This window comes from Pristis pectinata, chromosome 14, assembly GCF_009764475.1.
Source record: "Pristis pectinata isolate sPriPec2 chromosome 14, sPriPec2.1.pri, whole genome shotgun sequence".
In the NCBI taxonomy this organism is placed as follows: Eukaryota; Metazoa; Chordata; class Chondrichthyes; order Rhinopristiformes; family Pristidae; genus Pristis; species Pristis pectinata.
In genome coordinates, this window is record NC_067418.1 from 45,506,115 (window position 1) to 45,525,720 (window position 19,606).

General features: G+C 38.5%; 1 protein-coding gene across 1 annotated transcript in view; it reads left to right on the top strand.

Annotated features, from left to right (window-relative positions):
- LOC127577722 (uncharacterized) overlaps window positions 1-19,606 on the top strand; it is a 76,854-nt gene that overhangs the window by 25,419 nt on the left and 31,829 nt on the right. The window contains exons 5-6 of the mRNA XM_052029217.1: window positions 4,184-4,251; window positions 4,783-4,970. Coding sequence (XP_051885177.1) covers window positions 4,184-4,251; window positions 4,783-4,970 — 256 coding nt within the window. The remainder of the gene's footprint in view (window positions 1-4,183; window positions 4,252-4,782; window positions 4,971-19,606) is intronic.

A 19,606-nucleotide genomic window follows, 5' to 3' on the forward strand; every position in this document is an offset into this window, starting at 1 on the left:
CTGCACAGGGTTGTAGACCCAGCCAACTCCATCACAGGCACAACCCTCTCCACTATCGAAGACATCTTCAAGGGGCAGTGCCTCAAGAAGGCGGCACCTATCATTAAGGGCCCTCAGCATCTGTAACATGCCCTCTTCGCATTACTACCATCGTGGAGGAGGTACAGGAGCCTGAAGGCCCACACCCAACGTTCCTTCCCCTCTGCCATCAGAATTCTGAACAGTCCATGAACCCATGAAAACTACCTCGTTATTCCTCTTTTGCACTATTTATTTATTTTTGTAACTTATAGTAATTTTTATATCAGAAATCTGATGGCGGAGGGGAAGGAGCTGTTCCTGAAATGATGGGTGTGGGTCTTCAGGCTCCTGTACCTCCTCCCTGATGGTTGTAACTTGAAGAGGGCATGTCCTGGGTGGTGAGGGTTCTTAAGATGGACGTTGCCTTCTTGAGGCACTGTCGCTTGAAGATGTCCTCGATGGTGGGGAGGGTTGTGCCCGTGATGGAGCCAGCTGAGTCTACAATCCTCTGCAGCCTCTTTCGATCCTGCGCATTGGAGCCTCCATACCAGACTGTGATGCAACCAGTCAGAATACTCTCCACTGGACAGCTATAGAAATTTGCAAGGGTCTTTGGTGAAGTACCAAGTCTCCTCAAACTCCTAATGAAGTAGAGCCGCTGGCGTGCTTTGTGACTTCATCAATGTGCTGAGCCCAAGTTAGATCCTCTGAGATGTTGATGCCCAGGGGGAGCTTGAAGCTGCTCACCCTTTCCACTGCTGACCCCTCAATGAAGACTGGTGTGTGTTCTTCCAACTTCCCCTTCCTGAAGTCCACAATCAATGTCAGTGATAATAAACCTGATTCTGATTCTTTGCTCATGCAGCCACATCAAGTGCTAGGCTGGGAATATGGGAACTGGGAATACTTGAAAATGGTTATCTCATTCTAGATGTAGCAGAATTCCCCTGAAAGCCTTTTCTGTAGTGAGCTGTTTTGGTGGTGGTGCTATATTGGTAGTTTCATCTTCCTCTTGTGACCTCAGTTGCACAAGTTCCGACAGATCCTTGTTTGTAAACTCTTTGCTATGAGATTCCAGCAACACTTCCATGTCATCCTCTCCTACTTCATTAAATCCAATCTTGTTTACCAACATGACATTGACTTCTTGGAGATTTTTCAAGTCTGTAAACCTCCAGGCTTGTGTACATACTCTGGTCATAAGTACAACATTCATTGTTGCATAGATTACGTCATCCCAAGAGGCACTGATATAGTCTGTGGATATCCTGATATTGTACCTCTTCCATATTCCTGAATGATGAGTGTGTCATTGCTGCTCAGCTCTGAAATGACATGCCACATTATGTGCTACAGAGAGCAAGCCTTGAATGTAGTAATGTCACACCCCTGTCCTTGGTTGTAACAATAAAGTGGTGTGAGGATGGGGGGGCGCACAGAAGTGCTACTTGGATGTTGTTAGCCATGTCATCAATGTTAACTGGATGTCCAGGGGCATTGTTGCTAATGATCAAGGCTCTGTTGTCCATGTTATTCCTTGCACATTGTTGTTCGGTATGTGGAGAGAGAAATTATGTGACATTACCTAGGAAGAGCAGCACTGTCATCCAGGCTTTTTTGTTAGATGGCATACTGATGGAATATGGTTTTTGAATATAGTATCCCTATAAGCAAAGAGTGGTATGTTAGGGGGCAGAGAGAGAGAGATGTATTCTGACAACCATTAATAATGCCTGTATGATAATAAGCAGCAGCCTTCAATGTATTTCTGTTGAACATTACCATTGTAATTTCATTTACTACAACTTAGCCAATAATTTTGACACAGTTGCACTTGTAAATTCCACTGTAGCAATAATATTAGTAAATGAAATTACACTGGTAATGCAGAACAGAAATACTGTACATCAGAGGCCAGTGCCTTATTATTAATGGCTCTGAGGCTTCATCCTTCTCGTTTTGTCCCAGGTGCTCTCCAATCATTAGTGAAAATGGACTTGTAAGTAGAGGACATGTAGTCTCTAAAGAGTCAATAGCATTATCGCGACAAAAAAAAATTATAAATCAGGGAATGGAGTCCTGTGCAGGGATGTCATCAAAAATGGCATGCCTTGAGTGAAATCAGAAAAAAAACTGCACTTATGACAGTCCGATAATATGACAATCAGGGAAGTCATGTGTAAAGAAGATAGTTGACTTTGGTTTTAAGGAAATGAAAGTTGTGTTCTTGAAAAGGAGTGCCTTGTTATTACTTATGTGGACTTCCAGAAGGCATTCAGTATAGTTTCACCTGGAGGATTGTTAACAAAAAGGATAGTGTGAGGAATTGGAGGCAAAAAATTGACTAGGAAAAGTAGATGTCATTAGTATGTTACTCCCGTTTGTTGGATGTGACATGATGTTCTCTGAGATGCAGCCTCCAATCTTAACTATAGTTATAAATTCCCTGAATTTGGGAATACAGAGCTTTATATCTATGATTGCTCATGGAACCAAGATGGATAACAGAGTAAATAGACTAAATAGAAAAAGAATCAAAGTAGCATTATCAGATTAAGTGACTGAGGAAACAAAAATAATTTACTGTGAAATATAGGGTGCATGAAATCTAATCCACAAAAGTGTGAGCTAATGCATTTGGGGAGGAGCAACAAGACAAGGGAATGAAATATAAATGGGAGGAGATTGAGGGTTGTGGAAGAACAAAGTAAACTTTGGGTTCTTAAAGGTAGCAGAAGAGGTCAGTAAGTAATTATGGCATGGAGTGTTCAACGACAACAATCTTTCCCTCAATGTCAACAAAACAAAAGAGCTAGTCATTGACCTGTCAGTGTACATGCACCTGTCTGCATCAACGGTGCTGGGGTCGAGAGGGTTGAGAGCTTCAGGTTCCTAGGAGTGAACATCACCAATAGCCTGTCCTGGTCCAATCACGTAGATGCCACAGCCAAGAAAGCTCACCAGCGCCTCTACTTCCTCAGGAGGCTAAAGAAATTTGGCACGTCCCCTTTGACAGTCACCAACTTTTATCGATGCACCGTAGAAAGCATCCTATCTGGATGCATCACAGCTTGGTATGGCAACAGCTCTGCCCAGGACCGCAAGAAACTGCAGAGTTGTGGACACAGCCCAGCGCATCACGGAAACCAGCCTCCCCTCCACGGACTCTGCCTTTACCTCTCGCTGCCTTGGTGAAGCAGCCAGCATAATCAAGGACCCCACCCACTTGGGTCATTCTCTCTTCTCTCCTCTCCCATCAGGCAGAAGATACAGGTGCCTGAGGGCACATACCACCAGGCTCAAGGACAGCTTCTATCCCACTGTGATAAGACTATTGAACAATTCCCTTACAAGATGAGATGGACTCTTGACCTCACAATCTACCTTGTTGTGACCTTGCACCTTATTATCTACCTGCACTGCACTTCCTCTGTAGCTGTGACACTTTACTCTGTACTGTTATTGTTTTTACCTGTACTACCTCAATGCACTCTGTACTAACTCAATGTAACTGCACTGTGTAATGAATTGACCTGTACGATCAATATGCAAGACAAGTTTTTCACTGTACCATGGTACAAGTGACAATAATATACCAATACCAACTAGATAGAGCACAGTTTGAATACTTTATACAGCTCTGGTCAACTTATTACAGGAAAGATATATTTTCATTGTAGAGGGTGCAGAGGAGATTAATGAGGATGTTGCCATGTTGGAACATCTAAAGTTTGATGGGCTGGGGTTGTTTCCTTTGGAACAGGGAGACTGAAGAGGGAAAATTTAGGTATATAAAGTTATGTGGGGACTAAATAGGACTAAGTACTTTTTTTCTTAGCGGAGGGATTAAAAATCAAGAGGCATAGATTTAAAGTGATTGGCAAAATGATTAGAGAGGAGATGAGGATATGGGTCTGGAATTTGCTACCTGAAAGGGTGATAGAGGCAGACATCATTATCACATTTTAAAAAGTTGTTGGATGTTTTCTTGAAGAGTTGTGACCTGCAGGGCTATGGAAAGCAGAACTAATTTAGGCAGCTCTTTTTCGACTAGCTTGGAAACATCAGGCTAATGGCCTTTTTCTGTATTGTGGATTTTCTGATTCATTGAAGTCTAATTTTTTTCAAGGTCAAGCTATATTAATCTATTTTGTTATTTCAGGTACTTGGCAAGAATAACGCATATAAGTCCATTGATGGCACAGATGAGACCAAAGCCAATTGGATGAGGTGAGTCAGGGGCTCTGGTCAAAACTGCTGCGGTTGGCTTGAGTTTAGCTTGAGTGTAAAGGGAAGGGAACAGAATATTTCAACCTGAAATCTAGAAGTGCAAGCAAGAGTATCTTTTCTAGATCTTGCAAGGAAGATGTTCTGATTGTCACTGTTTATGAAACAGGATTGAAGAATGTAAGAAAGTTTATGTCCTTCTAAAAAGATAAAACTTCTTTCATATTTTTAAAATAGATCCAGTCTTTCCTTGGTATTATTACTTTTATAAACTTAGTTTTATCATACAAGCTTAGACAGTTCCATGGATGTAGCTAATATTGCTACTTGAGTTCTTGCCCAATAAGTATGTTTTTCAGTGAAGTAAACTTGCTCAGTTTGAATTAGCCAAACCTTATTGCCAAGGAACTCAGATTTACAAATGCCTGGAATTGGGATTGAAATTCTATATTTATGTTCAGGAATCCAAAATTCAAACATTGTATTTCTTGATGGAAACATTTTCTTAGCATTGGTCATACATATTTCTTGTAGGTATGTAGTAATATCAAGAGAAGAGAATGAACAGAACCTCATGGCGTTCCAGCACAAGGAGAAAATTTACTTCCGTGTGTGTAGGGACATTCGCCCTGGAGAGAGGTTCAGAGTCTGGTATAGTGAAGAATATATGAAACGTCTCCATGCAACTACACAAGACACTGTAGACAGAAGCCTCCCAGACGGTAAGTGGTTTATGTAGTGAATATGTACTGAGTCAGTTGGAATCATTAATACTCAATATTTTGATGGATTAACACTGTTACAAGATAATTACTCATTTAAAGTTAATAATTTTTGATTTTACAAAATGAGGATTATAGGAATTGTACTTCAAAATTTGTTTAAAAGTGCTTTTGTTACGTACCTTTATTTTCTCACTGAAAATAGCACAATTCAGATCCATTGTTCTCACACTGTAGTAAAAACTCAGTGTAATCTAACATCAGTGCCAGGTTGTGTGGATATTTAGAGTGAAATGTCTTATGCAATTATATTGTATGAACAAAAGTATAAGCCTTAAATGGATGAGACTGAAATTCATTCTTAATGCAATAAAAGTGACGATATTTTCCAGAGTCCCCTGGAAACCACATGATAACGCATTAAGTGTAGTTCTGAACTCAGTCCAACATGAGATACTTGCAAGTTTATCTTGTGAATATAGAATGGTACACAAAAGCTTTGTGATTTGGCATACTCGAGTAACTGGCATTTCAGAAATTTCTGATACACTTCACCATCTCCAGTAACTGTGTGTCATATCATTATAGACTAGCATATGACGGTTTTATATGATGGTGCAGTTTCAGATGATGCTGGTAGGTTCTCATTGTCACACTACTAGTACTCCTTAGTTTTCCATGCTATCTGTAGTGCTCATAGTGATGCAGACAGCAGTCCTTCTTGTTTGTGTCCTCCATTTCCATTGTGTTTTACGGAATTTCTTGATTACACTCTGTTTATCAAGAAATATCAACACAATCACCTATTATGGCATTGCATAAACCGTCTTCAAGTAAAGGTGTGAAACGTAAGAGGGTGGTGTTGACACTAAATGAGAAGATTGACATCTGCAAGGGACTTGAGAAGGGTGAAAAACAGAACATTTTGATGAAGGAATACAATGTAGGCTCATCCACCATCTATGATATTAAATCACAGAAAAATAAGTTATTTCAATTTTATGCAAGCTCAGAGACGAGTAAATCTGTAGACAAGCGGTGTACTTTGCACAAACCTAAACTAGATCAGCTTGACAGTGTTTATACAAATGCTTTGCACTCAAACATTCTGAAGGTGCCCCAATCTCTGGGCCAATGCTTATTGAAAAGGCTAAAGATTTTTATAGGCAAATGGGCCTAACCGAACCATGTGCCTTTTCTGATGGCTGGCTTTCCTGCATCAAATTTCGATATGATATAAGATGACTGGATGCGTTGGGTAAGCAGAAATCAGTGAATCATGTAGCAGCAGATGAATATTGCAATTCCTTCAATAAATTAGTGATGGAACTTGATTTGTCTCCAGAACAAATATACATTGCGGATGAAATGGGCCTATTCTGGCAAAGTTTGCCACCTTCTATTCTTGCTGGTGTTGATGAAATGAATGTTGAGTTTAAGCAAAACAAAGATCGAGTTAGTATTCTAATGTGTTCCAATGCTGCAGGAAGTCGCAGAGTGAAACTTTTAGTGATTGGTAAACATAAACGCCCTCAAGTATTCAAAGGTTTGAAGCATTTGCAAGTGGAATATGGAGCTCAAAGCAGTGCATGGGTGGACAAAGAAATTTTTCACAATTGGTTCAATCACATATTTGCGTCTGCCGTTAAAGAACATTTTCAAAAAATTGGAAGACCGGAAAATAGCAAGTGTATTCTCTTACTGGGAAAATTTTGTATACATTTTCACCCATCAGAATTAGGTTCTGAGGATATATTTACCATCTTCTTGCTTCCCAACATAACAACTTTGATACAACCTATGGATCAAGGTATCATTAAGAACATGAATTGTTTTTACAGGAAAAATTTCCTCAGAAAGCAGATAAATCATGATGGTACTAAAGATTTCCAGTCAGTTTTAAAAATGCAATTTATAATGTTGCTTGTGCATGGAATTCAGTTAGAAGTGAGACTTTAAGAAGGTTCTGGAGAAAATTGTGGCTTACTATGATGTTTGCTGAAGAGTCTTCTGATAAAGGATTGGATGCCGACAATGTTTGACATCGAAAATCAATGAAAGGAGAAATTGTCACCATGTTTAAGAATGTTCCCTTTACAAACCCAGTGAGACATCTAAGTGATAAAGATATAGAACATTGGGTTAAAATTGGTAAAATAAAGTTGTTACTTCACATGTTTTAAGTGATGCAGAAATTATAGAAAGTGTAATAAACTCCAAGGAGCTGAAAGAAAGTGACAAAAACTCTGAAGCTTGTCATGAAGGGGATAAAATAAGTTGGGCTAGTGCTGCTTCAGCATTCGATACAACTCTCCACTTTGCAGAAAGGCAGCCTTGTTATTCAACACAGGAAGTTATGCAGCTGCACACTTTGCACTCTACTTTTATCCAAAAAAGGCAAGAGTCAATTATGCAGGCTGATGTCCATGATTCATTCATGAGGGCTTCTAGGGCGTGCTGTAGGTCTCATGATGATGACCCCAAGGAAGTACAGCAAGTCCTCAAGGAAGTGCAACAGGATCCCAAGTAAGTGCAACAAAACATGAAGGAAGTACAAGCTACATTTCCATCAACTGCGTTGTAAATTGGCAATGGTTAATTTTAATTTAAAATGTAGGTTTAAGCTTTGTATATGTGAAATAAATGTAATGCTTTTACTGTAGTCTTCAATAATTTAGTGTCTAGTACTTTTTCTTTGTGTATGAATACTCAAGATTTCACCCCTTTCCTTCAAGAAAACAGCAGCACACTTATTTGGTGAGTACCCATATGCTCTACCGTTCTTGTAAAACAAATTGATTATTTAATAATATATTTAATAGACATTTTGATTAACCAGCATCTATCAAGTTTAACCTGTTAGCAGAACTTTTACTGTATATCAATATGCTAGAGGATTGTCCCTGAAAGTAGATTTTCTATTGATCATTGCTTATGAAAATAAAGTTACTTTTCTATCAGAGACATGGCAACTAAATACATTGTTTATTTTGAGGACAGTGGATTATAGGTACTCCCAATATTTTGATTTGTTTTTCTGAAAGCATTACAGTGGTAACTGTGCAAATTGGCATGATAATCCTTTCTTATTGTCGGTTAAAAGATGAAAGGCAGATGCCTGTTCTTTAAATGATTTCTGCTGTAACTGATGGCTGAGAATTTCACAGTTTAACTCAGTTGTAGAGAGGTGTTACATTGACTGCTACTCATGTAAATTAGTGCAGTAAATAAAATGAAGCTTGACTTATTGGAAACTGATGAATGAAGTGAAGCATACAGCTTGAGTCCAACCGTTTGACTATTATGTACCACTCAGTAGCGGTGTATCAACAAGTTCTATCATGCATCTTGTATTATACTACATAGTAACTCAATTTTATGAATTATTCCTTTTGGAACTACCAGGCATTTTAAAGGGTTTATTTGGTATAGCAGAAGGCTGCTCAGTGGTATTTGGCAACCAAATTACATTCAGTATAGAAATGTGGCAATTGAACGCTAGAGTGGAAAATTATGAAAAACATCATTTTAATTTTATTATTGTGAATGTATGTGATATTGGAGAAAATACTAAAAAGAAAAAAAAATACTAAGTATTTTGCTAATCTGTGGAACATTTGGTGTGAGGAAGGTGATTTAAAAAGTTGTTGTCCATTGCACTACATGTAACAAAACTACAGTTTTGAGAAGATGCACTGAAATGAAAGAGTAATATCCTAATCCATGGGTACAAAAATAGAAATAATGTAGTTATTTTGTTTGGAATATGACGTGTCAATTTCAAGAAACATTTTAAGCGCAACTTATTGTAAGATTTATGCTGTCATTATTGTTTTGTGTGAGAATAAACTAATAAATAAACTTCCATTATTAATTCCACAAAAACTGGCACCTAATCTCTGAAAAAATAAATATTTCAAAATGTCTTTATTACAAATTACTCCAGTCACTGATGAAACTATTGTAATTATTAACATTACATATTAGTGGATTTTAATTGTGTAATGGAATAGGAAAATACAAAAATTATTTTTCAATCTATCTTCATATCAGTCGGGTCAGGAAAAAGTATTCATCAATTACAAAGAAACCCCCTTCAGTGCCATATGAACAATATTCTGCACCTTAAATTGAATCACAGAAGCAACTTTTACAATGTCAATGTAATATTTCCAAACTGGTGGAAATGGTCTTCCTGGATGAGAATGATATTGTGTACAATTCCACATGGTTTTTTTGTTGGACCTGTGGCCAATTAAAACTGAAAGGGTCAGATTCAGTTGCCCTACAAGAGAGAGTGAGGGTCTTGACGTGCGATTAACTCCACCTATTGATTACAATACGGACAGCGTGCCACCTTTGTGCTACCTAACAATTTAGCAAGTAGAAGCACGAGAAGGCCTGCTCTGCTATTCAGTAAGATTAAGAGTGATCTTTTATCTTAGCACCACTTTTCTGTATTACCATATCCTTTGAATCTTTTGATACCGAAAGATACCGAAAAATACCGAAAGACTATGTCTTGTATGTAACTGAGCCATCACATCACCTTTTGGGTAGAAGAGAATTCCAAATAATTACTATGCTGTGCATGAAGAAATTTCTTCTCATCTCAGTCATAAACTACTTTGAAACTGTGATCCCTGGTTCCCCAACATAGAGAATCTTTTTTGTATCCATTCTTTCAAATTCCATCAGATGATTTGTGGGGAATCATCTTTTTTGTATCCATGCTTTCAAGTCCCATAAGAGTTCTGTTTTAATGAGATCACCTCTTGTATTTCCAAACTTTAGAGAGTGCAGGCCCAATTTTCCCAAATCTTTCTTCGTAGGACTAGTCTCCACCCCCAAATAAATCTGGTGACCTTTGTTGCATTCCCTCTTTTGCAAGTATATCTTTCCTGAATCTGCACACAATATTTAAGGTGCAATATCTCCAGGACTATATATAATTTCAGTACGATGCATTTTACTTTTGTAGTCAAATCTTCTCACAATAAAGGCCAGCATACCATTTGCCTTTCAAATTACTTGCTGTAGCTGCATATTAACATGTAGTGATTTGTGCACAAGCACAGCCAGGCCCTCTGAACATGAACATGTTTCAGTCTGTCACAATTTTAAAATAAATGCTCCCTGCTAGTAACAACTTCCCAATCCAAAAATGGCCTGTTTATTTATAGTCTCTGTTTTCTCTCCATCAACCAATCCAGTACACTCCAGTATATTACCCCCAATCCCATGTGCTCTAATTTTGTTTAATAATCTATGTGTGGCGCTTTATCAAAGGCCTTATGAATATGCACCATCACAGATTTCCTCTTGCAACAAGCAAACTGTAGGAACTCAGCAGGTTAGGCAGCATCTGTGGAGGCAAAAGGATAGCTGATGTTTCAGGTTGATACCCTGCTTCAGGACCAGGATGTCTTGATCTGAAACTTGGACTATCCCTTTGCCTCCACAGAAGCTGCCTGTCCAGCTGAGTTCCTCCAGCAGTTTGTTTTTGCTCCGGGTTACAGCATCTGCATATCTATTCTGCTCATTACAATCTCATAAAACTGAACGGTCAAATATGATTTTCCTTTCAAAAATCCATGTCAATTCTACAAATACCTATTATGATTTTCTAATTGCCCTGTTTGTACTTCCTTAATGGGTCCTTGCATTTCCCTGACTACTGCTGTCAGGCTAAATGGTCGTATATAGTTCTCCACAGTAATTTCTGCTAATCTTTTCCTTTTTCATCTTTCTTTAAAGCCTTTATAGTCTCTATTTCTGTTACTGACTAGATCACTCTCATATTTTACTTTCTCTTTCCTTATTAATTTCTTGGACCTCCTTTGCTGAATTCTGAAATTTTTACGGTCTTCAGACTTGCACTGCTCTTTTTGGCGATATTTAAGGTATTTTCCTTTGACCTAACACTATTTATAACTTCTCTTGTTGGCCACAGTTGGATCACTTTTCCTGTTGCATTTTCTGTGCCTTTAAGGGAAATATGTGACTTGTAGGCTATGTATTATCTCTTTAAATGTTAGCGATTGCTTGTCTCTTGTCATATCTTTTAATGCGGTCTACCTGACACCTCATACTTTTTATGTTTGTTTTTTTTTGTAGATTTGAGACATTGGTTTCAGATTGAAATAAACCATTTCCATCCTCAGCATAACGTTTTATCATTCTATTATTACTATTCTTTTTTTAACGTGCTTAACAATAAGTTTATTAGTTAACTCTTTCTCAGTAAATATACAAGGTCTCCCTAACTGGTTCCTCAAAACAGTGATCTAGGAAACCACCTTGAATGCCCTTGCTCATTTCAATTATTTCAGCGTCCGGTTATTGATAACTGTACTGCTGATTAGGATACACTGCTTAAAGTTTGCTCATCTTGAAAGAGGGATGCATTGTCACAGTCATTCCAGCTAAATGAATCCTACCTGGGAAACATTAATGAATGATACTACATGGGACTGGTTTAACAGGAGCCTGAGCTAACAATCCAAGACACAGATTCCAATCACACCACAGTAGCTGGTGAATTTAAATTCAGTTAATTAAATAATCTGGAATTTAAAGCAAAGCAACTAGTCTCGGTAATTGTGAACATGAAAGTGATTGGATTGCTGTGAAAAACAAAACATCTGGTTCATTGATGTTTTTCAGAGCAGGAAATCTGCTGCCCGTACCTGTTCCAGCCTAACTGTGCATATAAACCCACACCAGTTCATTCTTAGTTGACCTCTGAAATGGTCTAGGAAGCTAGTCTGTTGAACCTTAACCAGCATTAACTTCAGCCTTGTATTCAGACATGGCAAAGCCGCTATAAGGCTAGGTGAACTTGTATGAACATCTTGTGGTCTGGGGCCTGAATTAGGAGAGCTACTCTGGAGACATCAGACTCACAAAATAATACCACATGACACCCTTCTGTCACAGTCCTTGGGAATGTCCTGGCCCAATGACAGGAGACTCACCAGAGTGGTGGCACAGTGGTATACAGGCAGTCCTCAATTTTGACTCCAGGTACCATGAATTCTCATGGCATTGGGGTAAACTTGGGCAAGGGAAGGTCTTCCTGATTACCACATTGTTCTCCCTCAGCCAGTAAATCAGCATTTCTCCTTTTTGAGCATTAGTTGGAAGCAAGGGTGTATAATATACTCTGGGTGGGGGATTTCAGTACCCCCTCACCAAGAGTTGTTCAGTAACACCATCACTAAATGAGTCCTGTGGCAGATAGTGAGCAAACCATTGTAAAGGGTAAACCTACTGGACCTTAACTTGGAAGTCTACCCATTTCTGATTTATCTGCCCATGATAGCATGAGTCCCCGCCACACAATCATTGTGGAGGCAAAGTTCCATCTTCACATTGAGGACACCTTTCAGCTATGGTTTGCACAAGCATTGTGCAAAATGGAATACACTCGGACCAGATTGGCAGCTCAAAGCTGCAGCAAAGTTATATAAAACCACAATCTGCAACCTCATGGGTTTGATGATCCCGTATCAAACCAGAGGACTAACTCCGGTTCAATGAAACATACAGAAGGCCATGCCAGAAGCACACCTAGAAATGAAGTGCCTTGGGAAGCAGCAAATGGTGACACTGCGTCTACTGAACAGCAAACATAACATGCAACAGACAGAGCTAAGCAACCCCACAATAAATTGATCAAATGAAAATTCTGCAGTCCTGCCAGACCTACTTGGAGAAAAAAGACGCAAGAACAAACCCAGCCCCAACAATTCAGAAGCTCAGCACATGGGTACCAAAGGAAAGACTGACACAGTTTTCAGCCATTAGTGCTGAGTGGATGATCCATCTAGGCTTTCATTTGTGGTTCTCATTATCATAGAACCCCATCTTTATCAAATTCGATTCCTTTCCCATCATATAAAGAAACAGCTGAGAGATCTAGTTAAAGCAAAGGCTGTGGTAGTGATGATTTGTGCTCCGGAAATGGCCATCCCCCGCACTAAGTTGTTCAATACATTTACAACATTGGCATCATTGTCGGAAATTGGCCAGTTATGTCCTGTTACAAAAAGCAGTACAAATCTAACCGAAGTGACTAGTACCTGATCAGTCTTCTCTCAGTTGCTAGCAAAATGAAAGAAGATGCTGTGAACGTGGTGCTGTTGAGCAGTGCTTGCATACTAATTACCTTTTCATTGATGCTTAATTTGAGTTTTGCCAAAACCACTGGCTCTAATCTTGGTGAAGCATGATAAGATGAGAATGTTTACAAGGCAGCATTTGACAAGATGCAGTATCAAGGAACCCTGGTGAAACTGAAGTTGATTAGTAGCAAGGAGAAAATGCTCCACTGGCTGGAGTCTTAATTCTCACAAAGGGAAATGTTTATGATTGTTGAGAATTAATCATCCCAACACCAGGGCATCACTAGGAATTCATCAAGGCAATGTTCTTGGTCTAAGCGGCTTCGTTGGTTTATCTTTGCCCTTCCTTCCATCATAATTCAGGAGCGGAAGATGTTTTCAGATAATTGCTCATTGTTCACTTCCACTTGCAATTCCTCAGAAAATGAAACAGTCCAGCCTGCACACAGCAAGATTAAGGCAAACTTCAGGAATGAACACAAGTCATAGTAATACTTGTGCAGCCACCCATTTTTGACATTCATTTGTACAACCATCACTGGATACTGTACTGTCAACATCCTGGGATCATCGCTGGGGGAAAAAGTCTTAACTAGACCAGCCGCATATAAGCAGTGGTTACAGGAGAGGGTCAAAGGCTGGGTATCTGGCGACAAGTGATTCACCCCAACAGCTTAAAACTTTATTGCTGTCTACGAGCACATTTGATGGAATGCTCTTCAGTTGCCTAGATAATTGTAGCTCCAACAACACCCAAGAAACTTGACAACATGCAGAACAAAGCAGTTCCCCTGACTGGCAGTGCACCCAACACCATAAACATTCACTTTCTCCACCACTGGTACACTATGGCTGCAGCATGTATCTCTAATGAAATAGTCTGCAGTTACTTGCCTAGGTTATTCTGATAATATCTCCCGTACCCATGACCTTGACCACCAAGAAGAGCAAAAGGTAAATCCATCATTTGCAAGTCACACACTGATGTCATTTGAAAATACCATGCCTTCCTTTTTCCTTCCTGGTAATAGCCCTGAATTTCCCTGCCCATCAAAACTGTGGGCTTACCTTGACCAGAATAATTACAGCCAAGATGGTGGTTCAACACCACCTTCTCAAGGGCAATACATACTCGCCTTTGTAGTAATGTCCACATTCTGTAAATGAAAGAAAAATAAACGAGATCAATCGAATGCTGCACTGGAGGGGCTATTGGAGGTGGTTCAAAGTAGGAGTGATGTCCTATATCTACAAGGGACCAGGAAAATTCCTCCAGATATACTGAGGTAGCCATAACTGAATATCAGACCCAAACCACGCCGAAAATGTAGTGATAGAGAATTTCTAAAGTCAGAAGCATGGACCAAGGACAAGGAGCAAAGATAACATGTACCAGTTTGCCAAGAGAGTGAGGTCATATAGAGTCTGCTGCAGAAGACATTGGGTCAGACGATAAAAGAAGATGGATGGGTCTCTAATGAAATGCATGGTGCATTGGGAACATACTGAAAGCCTGTATTCAGACTTAAAAAGCATAAGGAATCTGGCACCAGCTTGGCATGTGCTTTGTAGAGAGAATTGGTCAACTGCATTCACACTTCTGTGGACTTGAGTATGATGCGGCATTTGTTGACTAATATCACAGATTCCATTGCAAAATCAGCAGCAGTCTAGGTTCTGCAGTAGAGTAGCAGTGACTCCTGCTGTCTTCAGTCAGGAAACAGAATTTGTTCTCAAAGCCTGGCTACTCAACCTATGTCCTTACTGTTAATTTTTACAAGCCAGCCCCTTATGCTGAAAGCCTGCAGTCTGCGACCAGAGTAGATTAGCGCAGAGTAGCTCAGAGTAGAGATTGTAATCAAAGGATATTTGCACTAAATGTCAGCAGCCTTCTATAGCCATGCTGAAGCCACAGGGGTACCAGGTGAAGATAGACAAAAAACTGACTAATGCAATGCATAAGCATACTTAGTTGACTTTTGTATGGAATGTAAGAACATGAGAACATATGAGAAGGAGTAGGTCAAACATTCATTGAAAAATTGAATCATAGCTGATTGATCTTTGTCAATATTATTCTTCCTAATACCCATAATCCTTGATTCCCTTGCAATGGAAGAATGTACCTCAGCTTGAATATATTTAATGATTCGACTCTCTGAGGATAGAGAATTCCTAATATTCACAAACTTCTGAAAAGAAGTTGTGCTTCATCTTGGCCTTAAATGGCGAGCACCTTAACTTGCCCTCTAGTTTTAGATTCCCCACCCAGGAGAAAGGACCTAACAGTTTTGATCCTGTCAAGCCCCTTCAAAATCTTGCATGTTTTAGTAAGTTCCTGTAAGAATTTTCTGTGTTTCAGAGGGATCACCTTTCATTCTTCTAAGCTCTGAGCAGAATGAGCTTACTTCCTCCAATCTTTCCTCATAGGAATTTCCTAAGGATCAATGTAGTGAACATTGTTGCACTGCTTCTATATCTAGTATATCTTTTGATAATTAAGGAGGCCAAAACTTCTTCAGTAGTCCAGGTGTAGCCTTACCAAATCTCAAGTTATATCAGGACTTACCTTTTTACTCCATCCCATTGCAATAATGGTCAGCATTCCATTTACCTTCTTAATTACCTGGATGCTCGTTCTCTTTGTTTCTTGCAGATATATTTTTGTGATCATTTTTATTTTTGCATAGTGGCCTTGATGTGATGTTTAGTAACAAAGAAAAGATATATGTGAGACTATTGGTGAATGGGGAATTGGGTTGAAATTACAGTTGTTACGTACCAGCAACAATAGATAGACGCTTACTCGCTCCCACTCGTAGCAGTCAGATAAAGCCACGCACACTACCGCACTACCATCCAGGTGCCTTAAAGGGACACTCACCAAAGAGCAACCTGGCTCGTAACACATTTATCGCTTCTGGATGAGTTTTTCAACTTGTCCAGCTTGCCTCTTCATTTTGAAGTATTCCTGCTTCTCCTTGTGACTGTGCTGTACTGGTCTATGTTCTATGAACAAATTTCAGTGAGGACAGAACAGGTACACCAACGTGCAAATTTCTCACTCACTGTTCCTTACTGAGATTCAAGTAAGAGAATTGCTTCCAGAATATCTTGGGAAGAACCTTCTGAGAACCCTTCTCCTCATCTTTCTTTTAACCATCCACACTTATATTGCAGAGGAAGTTCCACTGCAGTGAGTTGTGGAGAAATTTTGAAATCAGAAAATAGTCCTTCAGTATCTGCCGCACAATTCCATGTAGGTTTTACCACTCGAATGCACCTAATACTTGCAATATTTTCAGCAGCTGCCAGGGGAAACCAACCAGCCACTAAGTAAAAGCGGTAGGTTATTTTCTTTAAACAGCATTGGTTGTGAAAGGCAGGTTCAAACCAGTTCAACTATGCAAGGTTAGGAGGGGCCTTGTCCTGGGGATCTCTGAGCTGCTCTGCAAAGTTCCATCTGAAATTTATTGTACTGGCTCAGACCCCTTCACCAACATGTGCCTATCATGATTAATCCTTCAAATGTGTGTGCAGTTGCCATTTTAGAGGTCAATAGGCAATGTGATTAAGTTTGCGGATTGTGGATCAGTAAGCATGAAGTCAAATTCTACCAAAGCAGGTGGAGAATTTAAATTCAAGTAATCAAACAAGTCTGGATTTAAAATGCTAACATTGTAAACAAGAAACCACAGGATTTTTGTTAGAATCTTTCGGGTTCACTGCTGTCCTTCAGGGAATGAAATCTACCATCCTCACATGGTTTGGCTGCCCTCTGAAATGGCCTACCAAACCACCAAAGGTTCAAAGGAATTTAGGGATGGTCAATAAAGGATAGCGTGGTCAGCAACAGATATCCTGTGAATATATAAAAGAAACTTGACACTTAAAAAACAGGTGGTAGCAATTCCATTTTCTCACTGTGTATTTCCATTGCCTGCATGCTTATCACAGCAATTTCTCAGCACATCTGCATTATCGGCAGCCATTAAATAGGGCTCCTGGCTCACTTATTGAAGCACAGATTTTGTATAGTGAACAAGAAAAAGTGTTTGAAAATTCGTGTCTCAAATTTTTCAGAAGTGAAATACATCTTCGGGTGACATTGCTAAATGCAGAATATAGAACTGAATACTTCCAGTTCCAGTGAGATCAGTGGGAAAGACCTTACGAAGCAGAGTATAATCTGCAGCCAGGTTTACTGCTATCTACACTTGCTGCTTATTGGTGCCTTTGTGTAATAAGTGGGCCAATGAATTGTCTGAACATTAAGTAAATCATCTAAATTTACCAGTCTAGTCTATGGATTGTAAAGGTGTGACTTGGTTTGATAATTTAGTATTTTTTTCCAATAATTGGATTGAGAATATTAGGAAACACTTGCACTTAGCCCAACTCTGTATAATTGACGCTACAGCGATGTTGCTGTTGAGTATATCAACTGTTTCAAACTTATACAAATATTGGTGCATTATAGCAAGAGAAACACAGCCCATCTCATTAATCATTGATGTACCAAGATAAAATAGTATTGCTTGTTATGCAAACTGCATATATACTATGGGAGAACTGCAGAATATGATGCTAGAGTAAACTGTGAAAAGGAAACTGTATATGATCTTGGTTTTCAATGCAATTGCTGATCCTGTTGAAACTGATAGCCATAAAAGCACTAACCAGGAAATAATACACATGATGTGCAATCAGCAATGCTGTAAGAGTGTGACTAGTATTAGGTTTAATTATTTAAACAGAAGCAACAGGCTACCACAAAACTATTATCCTCAAAATGGCACTGAAAGAATGAGAAGCCAAACTTCAGTATCAGGGTTGGTTGTTGGCAACGGTTAAAAGGCAATTTAGATTTGAAAATGACAAGGCTTACTTTCTTTGGTGAGTTTAGTTTATGTATCATGCAAATACACCAACTCAATGCTATTCAGTGGATATCAGCTGTGAGGTGGATAACAAGATGCCTTTTTCAGTGAATTTGTGTATGTGTGTATATTTTCTAGTGCTTATGTATAGTATTTTAATTTTGAAAGCTGAAAGTGTTTAATAATGTAGGAAGGTCAGCATTTTGAAATCTGTAAATGAAATCAAGTATCATAAAGATGGATTCAGCCTTTGAATAGTTATCTCAAATTTTTACATTTAACGATGTACCTAATTGAATATTGATCATATCTTGCACGTATATATTTAGGGTCATGTTCATTTGTAATACATAGTTACTTTGATTGTATGTGTAACAGATTGTAAAATAAATGAAAAGATACTGAACATCAAGAATATATTTGATACATTGTAACACTGTTATGTTTTTTACTACTTGAGTTATAGATTGAATGAAATTCTGTTTGGATATTAAATTGGATTCTTCGTAGCTGCACCTTTTGTAAAGTAATCAGTAGTAGGTTTTTTATGGTGATGAAAATAATTATGAATCCATTATATATTTAGTAATAAAGGGTTTGTGAATGTTTCTTTTTACAATCCTAACATTTATTCACAGACACCTGTGGTTGCAATAAATGTCCACTTTTTATTGAAGGCATTATATTATTCGGCACAAGTTAGTAATCCATGCTTCCATGTTTCATGGAAACTTTCCATGCTTGCCTTTGCATGTCTTCAAAATGTTTCACTTGTTTCAGTTTTGTGTTATAAATGTAATAGTTTGTAGTTTATCACATGTATTCTCAATTTTATTTTTTAAATTATGCAATTGTATATGCATAAGGAATGAGTATTTTTAAACTATTATTTATGACTGTTTCACTGTCAAAATTTAGGCACTCTGGTAAACTCAGTGATAGCAGTTACAGAAATTTAAAAACTGTTATGAAATATCCACAAGAAAGCTCCAGAGACTTAAATAAAAATGATTTAGCAAAATTGTAATGTTTGGGAGTACGTTCAGGATTTTGAAATACTATGGAATTTGGTGACATTGTAAACTCATGAAGTTTTGCTGAACCAAAAGTGAGTTGCGTATTTTTTACTATGCAGACTGCAGTGAAATATTGCACTAATATTGCTGTTCAGACCACATACTGAAATCACATAATTTGATTATAGTAGTCCACACTGCTATTTATTGTGATACCCTTTGCCAGCGGCATAAAACGTTCTAAAAATGTAACAAAATTGGCCTTGAATTCTAACTTGCTTGAGGCAGATATACATGTCAATACACAACATTCATCTGACAAACTCAGGTAACATTAATAAGAAGTTTGAGCTTTATTGTTATGGCTTATAAAATCACTCAGTGTTCTCACTGAGTACTTGTACCCTGGCTAATTTGTTAAGTATATCAGTTATTATGTATTATGTTAACAAACTTCACATTATTATTGGTATAATTAATTGAACCACTTTGTAAATCTTAAACAGCTGTATATATCGAACACCCACTGGGAGATCTGTGGAGTATTAAGTTTGATCTGATGCGAGAAAAACCTTGATAACTTGCTCATGTATGAGCAAGTTTCCTTTTGTGAA